The sequence below is a fragment of the Sebastes umbrosus genome, chromosome 12 (genome assembly GCF_015220745.1).
Source record: "Sebastes umbrosus isolate fSebUmb1 chromosome 12, fSebUmb1.pri, whole genome shotgun sequence".
Taxonomy (NCBI): Eukaryota; Metazoa; Chordata; class Actinopteri; order Perciformes; family Sebastidae; genus Sebastes; species Sebastes umbrosus.
Genome location: NC_051280.1, coordinates 6,985,073 through 7,000,204, shown reverse-complemented (window position 1 = coordinate 7,000,204; position 15,132 = coordinate 6,985,073). Strand labels below are relative to the sequence as shown.

At 42.0% G+C, this 15,132-nt stretch overlaps 1 protein-coding gene across 1 annotated transcript in view; it reads right to left on the bottom strand.

Annotated features, from left to right (window-relative positions):
* Positions 1-15,132, bottom strand: part of atp1a2a (ATPase Na+/K+ transporting subunit alpha 2a) — a 50,218-nt gene that overhangs the window by 2,604 nt on the left and 32,482 nt on the right. Inside the window, exons 15-23 of the mRNA XM_037788085.1 lie at positions 13,625-13,761; positions 11,713-11,863; positions 10,721-10,889; positions 8,959-9,113; positions 5,422-5,545; positions 2,568-2,713; positions 2,321-2,451; positions 849-950; positions 522-613 (exon numbers count right to left, since the gene is read on the bottom strand). Of these exons, the coding sequence (XP_037644013.1) occupies positions 522-613; positions 849-950; positions 2,321-2,451; positions 2,568-2,713; positions 5,422-5,545; positions 8,959-9,113; positions 10,721-10,889; positions 11,713-11,863; positions 13,625-13,761 (1,207 nt within the window). The remainder of the gene's footprint in view (positions 1-521; positions 614-848; positions 951-2,320; positions 2,452-2,567; positions 2,714-5,421; positions 5,546-8,958; positions 9,114-10,720; positions 10,890-11,712; positions 11,864-13,624; positions 13,762-15,132) is intronic.

Genomic DNA, 15,132 nt, shown 5'->3' with positions numbered 1-15,132 from the left:
CCGTGTTGCAAAACCATGTTTTAAGAATTACATCAGAATTGCAGCTGACATCATTTGTCGTCAATAATCATCCATAATTGCTACCAACATAATTGGAACCTGTGCATTCCTTTCTGATCTCAGTTCAAAACAGTTCTATGTTGTTTTTATATAATGTTTGTGCTCATTTTGCCTGACATTGAACTTGATCTTCAACTGCATGTCACCATCTGCCAAATGCCTGCTGGGATCTATCAGGTCAGATCAGCAGAGCAGAGCTGTGGCGACTCTGTCAATCAGTGTGTCTTTAAAGGAATGGACAGTCTACTTTTTTAAGGATGAGTATATAAGGACAGTAGGAAAACTGAGAGAGGAACAGAGGACGGGAGAAGAGGTCTTGATAGAAAAGGGCACATGTGGTTCCTGAGATAGCGGTGTCAATCTCTACACCATCACTTGGTAATCTTTTTTTCTTTCAGCTTATTAACGAGACAAAGAATGTTGAAACCTTTTAATCTTGGTTTCTCTTAATAAGTGCTTACCTCCAGGGCTCCTCCTCAGAATGAATTTACGGACCTCATCATAAATGAAGATGAGAAGACTGTATGGGAAGGCACAGAACCACCACAGGGGCCTGAGAGGAAGAGAGATGGAATACAAGGGGGGCGGGGATGGATGGAGTAGCAGTGAGTCACAGGCAAATTGTTAAATTCATTGCAGCCATTTTTGAATATTAAGGATAACAACGTGGTGTTTAAGAAGATCACAGACTTCATTTAAAGTCGAGAGTGACAGGCTAATAGCAGCCTATTAGGTCTTTAAGAGGGTTATTTTTCGGTTCGGTGGAGATATGCATATGCAGAGCGTACTTCAGCGGGTACATGCGCAAGGCGATGTCCATTCCAGGGCAGTAGGAGAGGAAGGCAGCCAGAGCGGTCTCGACGAACAGACCGAAGATCAGGATCCGGTTCCTGTGGAACAGAAAAAAAGGAAAGGAAAAGGTTCAAACTGATCAGAAACACTTCAAAAATATACAAATCAATGTCACAAATTACGAACTTAAAGGGCCGTGCCATTATTTCTGAGTTTTTTTAGGTTTTTATATCATTCTGTAGCTTCCCTGTGGCGGTCCTGTATTCAAATCCAAACTTTCAAATTTTGGTCAAAGTAGCTATGTTTTAGCATCAAGATGCTATTTTGCCAAGCCCTTCTAAAAACCTTTTCCTACGTGACCTGATGTAGGCTTCTGAGTGATTACGCTGCTACATGTACAGAATATATATACATCCTTATAGTCAGTGTATTACCTACAGTAAATTTGAAGGCGGTTGGCATGCTCCCAGTTTGGAGAATCAGACAGGAGTACCGGCACAGAAGCTAAACAATGTAATGGGTTGGCTGTGATTCGGAGGTAGAGCAGGTCGTCCACCAATCGGACGGTCGGCGGTTCGATCCTCGGCTCCTCAGGTCACATATCGAAGTGTCCTTGAGCAAGACACTTAACCTTTCTCCCCAAGTCTGAGCCATCGGTGTATGAATAAGTATTAACATTAGATCCTGATGGACCCTGCATGGCAACCTCTGCCATCAGTGTATGAATGTGTGTGTAAAGTGCTTTCAGTGGTCGGAAGACTAGAAAAGTGCTTTATAAATGCAAGTCCATTTCCTGTGGATGCCAAGTTTGTTCAGATCTGAAAGATCACACACAATGACACAAACAAACTTACTGATCGATGAAGTCGTAGACCAGCAACTCCCGTCTTCTACGAGGTAAAATTACTATTTTTTTTAATGGAGTCTGGTGGTTTTGAAGACATATAACAGCTTCAGTTCCCAGTTAGAATGGCATGTCTGATGGTAAGGTTAAGCGGTGGAAATATTTTAAATATAATGTACACTTAAACTGAATGTTTTTAGGTGCCTAAAATGTTTTTCTGCTGCTACTGTCCTCGTCATGAGACAGCCCTTTCCAACGGGGAACTGAAGCCGTTATATTGCTCTTTGCAAAGCCACCAGACTACATACACAAAAACAGTAATTTTACCACGCAGAACGCGGGAGTATACATACAACCCCACTTCAAAATATCCAAACTATCCCTTTCAGTTAATTCCAAAATTAACACAACTACCTTTGACTCGCATTATTCACAACCTTACTTATTTGCGTACTTTGGTAAACTACGTCACTGCTTTTTGCTAACGGCTGAGAGGGCGTTTTCATTTGAAAAAAAACAAAAAACGCAGATGGACCCGCTCTTTAAAGGTGAATCTGCCTCCCTAACTACATGTTTATTTTACATCCTTCTATCCATCTTTTGCTCCAGCTCTCCCTCACTTACTTCATGCCCTGCTGAAAGAGGGAATTCCTCCTGGTCTTGCAGATGATAAGATCAGCCCATTGCACAACAACGATGCTGATGAAGAAGGAGGTGTGGCAGGTGAATTCAATGATCTTCCTCTGCTCGTAGGTCTGCAACGTCGAAACACACATTGTATTTATCATATGGGAATATTAGTATGTGTATGGGATGTATGGGAATATTCAAAGGGTGTGCTGGTTTGTCTTTGTCTTCGCTCCGTCCTTACCCACTGCTGCCCATAGCTGTCCTCCAAATCGTTGACTCCGCGGTCGTCCCAGTTGATGCGGATACCTACCAGAAAACCTGGAAGGAAGCCGTTCTCAGCCAAAATCACAAAGTAGGTGAAAAAACCAGCAAGAGCCTGGATCATCCCTGGAAACAAGAAAAAATGTGCAAGAGATCAACGTCAAAACAGCTATTCATCTATTCTCAGTGTTCTTAGTAAAGGTTACCTAAATATTATATTACATATTATGGCGGCGCTTTATTTTACGGGTCTGTAATTTCCTAATAATTTCCCAAATAGGTTTCCTGTAAAGAACTATGTAATTTGGTGGTAGTTTAGGGAACATAGACACTAAGTTCTGTTATTTCAGTTAGAGTTTAGCTGTTTGTGTTGAGTTTGTAAGGAGTTAAATAAATAAATAATTTGCATGTTTATCTGACCTGCTGTGCTCTGACTAAATACTCTGTCCGTTACGCTAGCATTTAATTATAATCAGTTAATTCGAAGCGTACCAATTAAACAAAACCGAGAAGTTATTAAGAATTTATTAGGAGATTTCTGACCTGTAGAATAAAATATGATTTATTTTACTTGTGGTGTTTTGAAGACACTAATGTCATCGCTACTTAAACCATCATCACATTCATTTTGGGATATTAGTATAAATTACAGCTACAGTAATGGATGGATGGATACAAGAACACCATTGTGTGCCATTGGATTAGATTTTTACTCATCTGTTGTATCCCATCACAGTGTAGCAGAATGGGCAATGTTATTGCAGAGCAAGTAGGAAAATAACAGGATTTATAGATAATGGGTGTCATTGACGACAGCAGCACTAATAACACCAATGGTCCAATATTTTGTATCACTTATTTACAGGAGTTATACCAAAATGTGACAAATAAATTGACCTGGAAAGTGCACATTTTTGACACTCTGGACATTCAGCCACCTGCTGTGCACGTCAGCAACAGCTAAGGTGATTATATCTTCCTCCCTCCCCAGTAAACAGCTCCAGACAGCTGAGGACTGCAATAATAGCCGATAGTGAGTTCTAATTTCATGTTGGGAAATGTGTTTTGTCAGAGTGGGCGTAACATCTTCAACATGATGGACATCTTATTCTAGAGCTAAAGTCTTCACATACACCAAACCTGCACAAGTACTGATTAAGGACCGAGACAATGCCTGTTAATCATCTCGTTCATTATGTTGCTAAATTGAAACCCTGCACCAGGTCAGTGTTTATGTTGATAGACGTTAAAGGTTAACTTCAGTGTTTTTCAACCTGTGCCCTATTTACCCGTGTTTATGTGTCTGAGTGACTAATGGGCACAACAATTTCTGAAAATGGTCCAGTATTGAGGAAGAACGCTAAACAAGCTGTCAGGGCAAGTGAGCAGCATCAATGTAATGTTACGTGCTTGTTTTCGCCCCCTGACAGGCTCAGATTGTTATTATAAGTGTCTGACAACATTATAGAAAAGACCCTACAGAAAAATAAAACCTTTTTCTTACCTTTCTCTTGATCCAGTCTATTTGTTATTGTGTCAAAGTCCCGCTCAAGGAGAAGTCTCGTTGTGAAACATATGTATACTCTAGCTCAAATAAATACGGGCAGCCATCAAATTCAAAGATCTCATCCATATTGTGGAAATCATCCACTTATTCAGCCATTACATTTAAAATCTTTTAGATAACACTAAGCTACGCTTTCTGTACTCCAACACAACAAACTCTGCCCGGCTGCCACTCGTGTTTCCTCCATGTTTGTATTCCACTATTCCACCGTTGTCTTCCGGCAACACATCACCTCCCCAGATTTCAGAACGAGACTTCTCCTCGAGCGAGACTCTTCCCATAATGTCAGACATTATCAGACACAATCAGAGCCCAAAACAATTATCTTTAGTGGACATAAATGACAGTGCCAGCTTGCCCCAATAGTACCATATAGCAGCCTGTGAGCAGCTGCCGTCTACAGCGTTCTCTCAATACGAAATACAGATTTCAGAAATTGTCCCTATTAGTCAGTTAGACACAAAGTCATTGGAAAATAGGGTCCAGGTTGAAAAAATACCAAAGTTACCCTTTAAAATAATGATAAGAAAATTGGTTGCATCTGTTTTCTCGATGCTGTTACTTTTACTTCTCCTCGCTGGTGTTCGCTTATAGTGTTGAAACTCTACTGCGTGTCACTCTCTATCAGATCATCAGTTACATGTTCACTGTTGATGCTTCAGGACTTCATGCTGTAATGTCAGAGCAGCGGATTGTAAATGTGATTTGATGCAACCTGTAAAAGTTTTGCCCCGGTGGTGGTCATCTTGGAAGAATTATGATAGTTGATGTGAGTTTCCGGCTGTTTTGAGCGTGTTCAGCTTTAAACTGCATGCCATCCAATGAAGCCCTGTCATATTTTGACCCATTTAACAGCCTATAAAAATTGGGCCAGCCTTTGAGTTTCACTATTCCCAAACCATATAAAACCAGAGATAAAAAAGCATGCATTCAAGTGAAGCTCCAACCAGTGAAACATGACCAAGAAGTAAAAAATAGCTGCACTCCCCGCTCTCAATTTGCTGTAAATGTCACGACAATTAGAAGAAAATCGTGGGGCTCTCTCCTGACTGTCTGCTCACCTCTGGATCTATTTTCTTTAACTGTACTTACCCAAACTTTTACAAAGGCAGTAAGAAATGCCAAGATTTCTGATAAATGTCAATATTTCATGATTTTCTGCCTGTGGTGTTTATTATAACCATAACTTCACTACAAGCAGCCTGTCACAGTGATTCAGGTTTAAGAGCGGCGGTCCAAAGACATTATGAGCCACAAGGGGACAAACCTATCTGTCCGTACGCCATGCTGATGAGGCGTTCATTGACCAGCTTGTCTGTTTTGGGGTTCCTCGGTTGGCGCTTCATGATGTCACTCTCAGCTGTCTCATAAGCCAATGAGATGGCTGGAACCTGGAGAGGAAATGGGAGGACAGAAAAGAATCAGCTCACTTTATGCACCCTGTTACAATAAATGTTCGCGAATTTGTCTTCGTGGCAACGGTACAAAGGCATGATGACAGCGGCAGACACAGGGTACCCAAGACATATCACCATTAATATAATTCTGCATTCAATCACCGAGGGGAAGGAGAGAAAAGACAGAAAAAAAGGGCAAGGAGAGTGAAAAAAGAAGCAGTGACAGTGACAGAGAGAGGGGCGGCCAGAGGAGACTAGAGGAGAGAGACTGATAGTGAATTTCAAGACACTCATAAAATAGGAGGGTAGAAAGGTCTCTGTACGTAATAAAGATCGTATATTGGCTGGTTTTTACCAGGTAAGCACCAGAGCAATATGTGTGACTTAGGGCAGGGTATCTCTGCGACTTAGGTGGGATTTGAGGTGGGGACTTGGCACTGTGTGAAACTGAACACATGCTCTGTGGTCTACAAATCCAGTTTGTTTTGGTGTTAGCCTCCCCTGACCCACTGCCGCTGAGAAAGACAAGGAGAGGGAAAAGGATGCGACTATGCTTGGCATTGATTTTTTACGCCTCTGAAAGCGTGTGTGTGTTTGTGTGTATTATCCAAATGTGAAGCACTCTTAAGTGTGCCACATCCTGCTTTGATAAACATCTTTTGCAGCCGTCCTTTTCCACATGGCAATGCATGCTAAAAATAATCATCGCAGACTCCAAGTGCTGCTTGTCACTGCTAAATCTCAGCAGAGCCCTCAAGCCTGTTGCCTGGAGTTGAACTAAGCTGTTAACAAGCTGTTAACAACCCCACCAGCAGACATGGGAAATTTCTAATTATACTTGTGCACTGTACTATAAACACTTTTCAGGTACTTTATTGAATATTTAAATATTTTTCATTTTTTTGGGTCCTACTTTTCAAAACAGACATCCAGCTGTTCACTCCACCAGCGGTTCTTAAATACACGCAGACATGTTACTTTGAAGGGAAGGGTTTTTATATGCAAAACAGTCACACAAATAAGACGCTTTTAAACTTCAATCATCCATTCTTTGAAGAGGAATCCAGTCAATAAAGATGCACTATCCCTGTGATCTCAGACAGTTGAGTAAATATTTGTGAACACGAACAAATCTGTCCTGCTGCTAGAAAACCAAAGAAGTTCATATTTGATGTCACTTGAGAAAAAAAATAAGTGGAACTGCTTTATTAACAATGTGACTGTGGCAAGCTGCTCCTCTTTATCTTTAACCTGTGGAGATTTAAAATGCCTCTTGGCAGTTGGACATGAGGCCATTATAGTACATGTACCTCATTACTACCAGTCTTGCTATTGGCTCATTGGGATGTATTAGAACCAGTTTCAGCCGCATGCTACTGTCTGGTGGCTGAGAGCAGGAAAAATTAAAGTTACAGTAATGAACACAACCGAACAAGTCCTTTTGAATATATTCATCCTATGCTTCCTTTCTTTTGCAATGATGGATTACGCCCCTCAGGCAAGCAGCGTGCCAGCAACTCTTTTTGTTGCTGCTGGAAATACAATGGAGAGACTGGCATCTGGAAATGGCAGAGCTGTGAAATGTAAATCTGTGTGTGAGCGTCACCCGGCCTTTGTTCTGTTTGAACAAATGGACGTCGGCGGTGAGCCAAAAGCGAATTTCTCCCACTGACAGAAAGAACAAATTAAACCAAATGTTATGTTCTTTTTACCTTCAGGCACATATTTGACTCCAGCATTACCACCGGTCCCCTTAATGTCACCTTTAGCTTGCCTGTAGCTGTGCAACATGCTAACAATTAGCATCCCCTCATTGAGAAGAATCACTAGAATTAGCCGACAATTAGCTTTGAGCACTGAGAGTGTTTTGGGATATAACCCAATAAACAAAGATAAATCTAAAAGCATATGTGTTGTTGTCATGACCTACTCTGAAACTCCTGTAAACTGAATGTGAGAAAGTTTTCCTAAAAGCTTCCATTTGTCAAATACAAATACTAGAAACCAGCATTCAAAAGGCCAGGAAAACAGAGAGATGTGTTCAACAATTAACATCATACACTTAAAGGGATAGGTTGCTGTTTTGAAGTGGGGTTGTATGAGGTAGTTATCTATAGTCAGTGTATTACCTACAGTAGATGAAGGTCGACACTCCACCAGTTTGGAGTAACAGACATGAGTACCAGCACGGGAGCAAAGCAATGTACTGCTTTGGACGGGCAGCAGCAAAACATATGTTAGACACTTTAAAAAATCTATATCAGTTTAAAGGTTCCATATCATGCTTATTTTCAGGCTCATACTTGTATTTTGTGTTTCTACTAGAACATGTTTACATGCTGTAATGTTAAAAAAAACTTTATTATGCTGTCAGCCTGAATATGCCTGTATTTACCCTCTGTCTGAAACGCTCCGTTTTAGTGCATTTTGACGGAATTGCAACAGAATTGCGTTGCTAGGCAACAGCTTGGGTCCATGTGTACTTCCTGTCAGCTGATGATATTCACATACACTGCAACCAGGAATAAACTGGGACACATTTAGAATGTTTACGTTTCAAATTGTGTCAAGGGTCTAAATATTGTATATTCGGGACTTCACGAATGGGCAGAAATCCTGACAGCTTGTTTCAAATCCACAGTTTCTGAATACGGGCTGTGTGTATTTCCCTGTGGATTGAGTGTTTCAATACTTAACTGCCTTATAATAAAAAAAACATAAAAATCTCACTTTTTTATAATATGGGACCTTTAAGTGTACGCTATATATTTAGACTATTTTCACCGCTTTACTTTGCCGTCAGACAGCCCTTTCCGACAGGGAACTGAAGCCGTAATATCCATCTATGCTCTCTTCAAAACCACCAGACTCCATAGACAAAAACAGTAATTTTACCTCACAGAACACGGGGGTTGCTGGTGTACCGCTGCCTAGATCGGTTAGTTAGTTTGTGTTATTGATTGACTTTGGGGTTTTAAAGGGTTAGTTCGGATTCACCAAAGTCACACAATAACACAACTCCCATGTTCTGAGAGGTAAAATTAAAAAAAATCTTCCTTTTAGGTGTCTTAAATACAGTACATTTTGCTTCTGCTACGTCCGCAGCAGTATATTGCTTTGCTCCCATGCTGGCACTCCTGTCTTTTTCTCCAAACTGGGGGCGTGCCGACCGTCATCTACTGCAGGTAATACACTCACTATGGAACTATGGATAAGTACCTCATACAACCCCACTTCAAAAAAATCCAAAATATTCCTTTAAAAAAACAATACAGGTTTGGCAGCAGTCTATACATCTATTAAGTTCTCATTTTTCAGGAACTTACTGTAGTCAAAAGTATTGATTGAGATAATGAAGGAAACTGTTAGCATGCCTACAAAGGGATTGAGTTTTCCCCATCGCTCACCATGTCAGTGCCCAGGTCGATGCAGAGGATGGTGACGGTTCCCAGTGGAAGAGGAACACTAGCGCAGATGAAGAGCAGGAAGGGCGAGATCTCTGGGATGTTACTGGTCAGCGTGTATGCAATGGACTTCTTCAAGTTGTCAAAGATGAGACGACCTGCAGCAATCAGAAATACAAGAAAGAGAAATGGTTCCTTTTATGGATATATACATGTATATAAATATATAATTAATATGTGTAGATTTTGGATGGGATATTAGTTACATACAATCATGGTATAGTTTGAATATTGTTTTATTCTGCTGCTTCATCGTGTTCGAGTTAATTTTCCAGACTTCCAGAACTAAAAAATGACTTTGAATGCTTCGTCAGCATATCCACATTACTAATGGTCTTTTCTCAGACCATATTAGCAACACTCACTTTAATTAAATACCAGTCTCTTGTGGCGAGCCTCAAGTCAAAATCTCAAATCTGTCAGAGTAACTCTCAAGTCAAGGCCTTGAGGGCACAGCAATTTCACTTCACAAGTCTTAATAAGCACATTACGGGTCAAGATTCAAGTTCAACGTTTGAATATTTTCCTTACTTTCAAAGATGTTAATAGTGTTTTTTACAGAGCTGTGTGAGACCAAGTCGTTTCAATACATAGGCATACAAATAAAATATGTAAGCCCCACTTGGTGCTGTCTTATTTGTTTTTACCAGTTAAGACTTGAATGTTTTTCCTGTAAAGTCTCAAGCAAAATCAAGTCTTCAGGAGGTCAAGTCTCAAGTCAGTCAAGACTTAAAAGTTCAGCACGCTAATAAGCTGGCCCCGGCCCATCCTGTCTTGCAATACCACTTGTACCTCGTGAGGTGATAGTGAGTCACTTTAGCGTCCAGTCTGCCCTCAGTCCAACACGAGAGGACGAAGAAGTAGAGCTGACCCGAGGGCTTGTCGAAGGTGCAAGGTCCGTGTACGTTTTTATAGTTTATTGAATTTAATCCAAAGTGGCAGAAACGAGAAAATGACTCGCACCCTCCAGGAGACCACTTCACCAGGAGTGGAGCGTGCGGCGACTCCGAGAGACAAACTTTAGTTAGCAGTTTGCTTGAATTCAGCCAGTGCAAACACCCAGCACTGGATATCTGATCCCTGGGGGACTGCCCCGACTCCGCAGCGGATCAGCAAACTTTCTGTTGCACAACTTAGACCCAGCACCAGCCTGCTGCGACTTCCGGCGCTGGGGTTTTCACCCGCCAAATCCGAGCTGCCACAGCTCCATTCCTCGGAGCCGCTGCACGCTCCCCTCCCGGCAAAGCGGAGCCCTGTCGGCCGCAGGACGAAATGGGAACACGAGTCGTTCCCTTCTCTCTGCCGCCACGGGCCCGAGCCAATAAACAAACTATCAAAACATGTGCACAGTGCACCTTTAATGTGGTGGTGTCCCATGTCCATGTGTGACTGTAGTATGACTATAGTCCAAGTCAGAAGTCACAAGTCAGTTAAATACCGTGTGAAATCAACCACAATAATATTCATATCACATTATTCAATAATAATCTACTGTCTCTATTGCTACATGACAAAGGAGCCTGCTGGCAGAATTTTTTTTTAACATAAATGTTTTTAAATCTCCTTTCCCTTTGTTACTCTGACTCGCTTTTCTTCCTTCCTCACTATTATTCCTTCTTTTATTCTTCCATTCTGTCACCCTGTCTCTCTCTCTCTCTCTCTCTCTCTCTATCTCTCTCTCTCTCCTTCAGTCCCCCGTACTCACCCTCCTCCACTCCAGTGACGATGGAGGCAAAGTTGTCGTCCAGCAGGATCATGTCAGCCGCCTGCTTGGACACATCGGAGCCGGAGATCCCCATGGCAACGCCGATGTCGGCTTTCTTCAAGGCCGGGGAGTCGTTCACGCCGTCGCCCGTCACAGCCACGATCGCCCCCTGTACCCACAAGGACCGGCAAACAAAAAGTGTCAAGAACAGAAAGATAAGTACGGTGATTTAAGCTTTTCTCTCTCCATTTCACTCTCTTTCCCCCCCGCCCCTTCTGTCTTAATAATGTCTTTTCAAAGCAGCTCTGGGGAGATTAAATGAAAAATGGAATTGAGTTGCAATCATTCAGTCACACAGAGTGAGAGTGAATAAGTCAGGGTGAATTGTAGCATGACCTCAATATATGGGGACGTGTGCAAGTGCATACACACATCTATTTTCGACTATTCAAACATAAAGGCTGAGCACGTTATTAAGGCAATATATATATGGGGTTTCATATGTGAGTGGAATATACAGTTAATCATATACTTCACAGATACACACACATACACAACCACATACTCACAAATGGACCTGCACAGCATGCACACACACACACACACACAAACATGTGCATGCACAAAACCCTGTATTCATCCGTTCAACCACCTGCACTAACATATGCACACTCACACACACACAAAGAGTGACACACACAGTAAACTGCATTCAGTGTTAAATGGCAGGGACACACACACACACACACACACACACACAGACACACACATGCACTCACACACACACACCTGTATTCAACCGTGCCTCCACACTTACAAATGAACAGACACATTCAAGCATTCAGCCAGACTTTATCACAAACACACACATAGTTACATTCAACCATGTAAACACACACAAAAGGCCCAAACTCACACACTCACACACACACACACACACACACACACACACACACACGCACACACACACACACACACTCCTGTCCATTGACCTGTCTCTGGCAGCCCTCCACTATGATGAGCTTTTGCTGAGGAGAGGTGCGAGCGAACACTATTTCAGTGTGGTTCCTCAGCAGGTCGTCCAGGTACTCGGGGTTCATGTCCTTTAGGTCCGAGCCGTGCACCACGCAAGCCTTCGCATCCCTGGGAAACACACACATAAACACACACACATAGTGAGGAGTCAGTGATACCGGGGACAATTATGCAAAGGGGAGCGTTGACATTTTCTTGCTTTCTCCTCAAGTCTGTTTTTCTGTGTCTTTTTCGCACACAAACGAGCACACACACACACACAAGCAGGAAACACATTTTTTAATGCTTTCTGTCTTAAAGGAACAGTTTGACATTTTGGCAAATACGCTTATTTACTTTGGATTTGGATGAGAAGCTCATATCTGTCTATTGAATATGAAGCTGGAGCCAGCAGCCGGTTAGCATAGCTTAGCATGAAGATTAAAAAAACAGTCCTGTTATGTGCCAGACTATTTCTTGGCAAAGCCCCGTCAATCGTCACATATCCGCCTAATATTGTCATTCTGATTTTCCATATTGTGACTTTACTGTTGTTACGTCTATCTGCTCTGTATGGCATCTCTTGCGCGGAAAGCTTAAGAGGTGCTGGTAGGCAGATGTTGTCACCTTTGGACAGAGCCAAAGGCTAGCGGTTTCCTCCGTTTTCAATCTTTTAGAGAGATCTAAAGATTGTGGTTGATGTTAACTTGACCAGCGACTCACATAACTCACAGGAGTAACGATAGTAACGTCGAGTGTTGTAGTACTCGAGATCGGTCTCAAGACCACTTTTTGAAGGTTTTGGTCTTGTCCCGGAATTGACCGCATTATTACTCTGTCTCAGACAAAGAGGACTCGGGATTTTAGTTCAAGACCGGTCAAGACCAGTGACTCCATGGATGTATTAATAGAGCTAGATACAGCGTTGGATGCGGGGCCCCGTTCGTTCCTATAAAAGTTGCTCAGTGGCGCATGATGCCAAAATGGCTCGACTTCCGAGTGGAAATGTACCCGGATCTTCCGGCGATCTTTTGCATCCATTGGGCCCATGGAGCAGACGCAGTATCGTACGCTCGGTCACATGGCTTGGTCACGGGGTCACAGCATGGCTTTTTAACTCCGCCTCCCAGCCCTCGCTCCAGCCTCCGTCTGGGTCTCATTCACATGAACGGAGGAAGGGAAATAACTCTGGATTCAGCTATTAGTGCATTTTACAACTTTTAGGACCTAATGATTTAAATAAGGATTATTCAAGTGTTCATACTGGGAAGTTGATTCATCTCTTTCCCAATGTAAGTCTATGGGAAAAAGTATTTTTGGGCCCAATGGCATCACGTGACGGACACGGAAGTTGTAGTACCACCGTCCGGCGCTCTTCCTGGGGGCTTGCTTGTCTCGGTCTCAACACTCTGGTCTTGGTCATGACTTTGTCTCGGTTTAGGCGGTCTTGCCTACAACACTGCTAACGACTCACGTGACTAAAGACTGACATCATGACAACATAAGTCAACGTTGACTTTTAGTTTCACGCGGGACGCGAACAGTGGTCTCCTGGGAGCCACCCGAGGCGGACTATCGCACACTTTATACTATGTCTGTTGCTCTGACCATCTAAATCTAATAATGATGCGGGTGGGTTTAGATTGGAGTTAGTTGAAAGCCCGGTGCATTGCATACAGACGCTAAAGGCTGCGTCTGTGTGTCGGTATCAGACATCAATGGCTACCGACCAAGCTGCTGTATTTGATGAGTTGGGATTGAGAACGGGTTGCCTGTAGACACATAACTGCCCACATACTCAAACACAGACACAGTTACACAAAAAGTTACTCTTAAGATGCTTGAGCACACCGCCTAAACCTCCTCTGGCACACACACACATACACAAACCTGGGATTAACTTGGCTTAGAGGGATGTTCAGTCTCTCAGCGATGTCCTCGACCGTCTCGTTGCCTTCAGAGATGATGCCCACACCTTTAGCGATGGCCTTGGCCGTGATTGGGTGGTCCCCCGTTACCATGATCACCTGACGGCAGACAGAAGGTCCCATTCATCACAGAGCATTATCCCATTAAACCCCTCTGTTTTTCCCCTGTATGTCATGTGTCACAGCATGCGTGAGCTACAGCGCAGTATGGGCCTTTAGGGTATATAAGTCATCTAAATGTGTTGTGTAGTTACACTGGGAGAGAATGGCGCTATTAGGGGTTAAGGGATCAAATCTGGCAGCAACAAACATTTAGTTTGGTGTGATCCCATAGGGAGAGCAGTGGGATTGTGACAAAACCCAACAAAATGAGGGTTTGTGAACCAAAACAAGAGCTATGGTGACCATACTTTACATAGGCTGGCTACAACTTCCCAAAATATGTGCTCATTATCTTTCATCAACCTCCAGTACACCTGCAACAATGTTAACAATGTCGTATGACTGGTTTCAGGCAGCATGTTTTCAGTTCCCTTCCACAATGTTATACTAGTTTCTAGGGCTGGACTGAATTTCACCTTTTTTTTTTTTTACATTTGAAGTTTCTATAAGGGTTTTCGAATGAAGCTTCGAATGATTGTCTGAATATTTTATAAGAAAGAAAAAAATAGATTTTTTATGTGTTATTGTGGTTATATAAATGTAATTTATGGTGTTGTTAGATTGCTGCTAGATGGCGCTGTTAATACAGGTGGGTGCTTGCCTTTGTGTGCAGCAAGCACAGCAGGAGAGCAAATTGATTTTTGACCACAGTGAAAATAATGTTTTTGAAAGGCTAAACACCAACAAATATGGATTGAAGCAGAATATTTTGTTGATAAAAACATGTTTTGGAAATGATGACATCTATTTTTCTTCACTAAAATTTGACTTTTTGGACTTTACAGCGCTCTGGAGTCATTGGAAATGTTTGGATCACACAAATTGGAAGTAATCCTACTGTATGCAGCACCACTGGAATGTATTTCTACAAATAGTATAATACTGATAATATTGGCGTAGCTTGATTTTTATCTGCAACTGAAGCTTCAAACTATTTCGTACGGCCCTATTATCTTCAGTGTTAAGTGCTTTTAGTGTGACTTTGTATGCTGCTTTTTGTCCTTAAGGAGCTTTTGTGACACATATCATCCAAATGTTTTGTAATCATTCAAATAAAAGAAACGGACAGAAGCAGATGACTAAAAGCCTCTCTTCTCATTTTTATCACATAAGTAACAATAGAACAAACTGTATAATGGGTTTCATTCTCAGTTCCTCACACCAAATAAAACCTGTCCATGTCTGGGATATTTATGAATACAACATTTTCTATTTCGGTGGCCAAAGGTAAAGTTATAACTTTAAATAAAAGTGAAAGTAAGATCTTTGCTTTTTGAGTCTAAAATAATTTATGATGCCATAACTGCA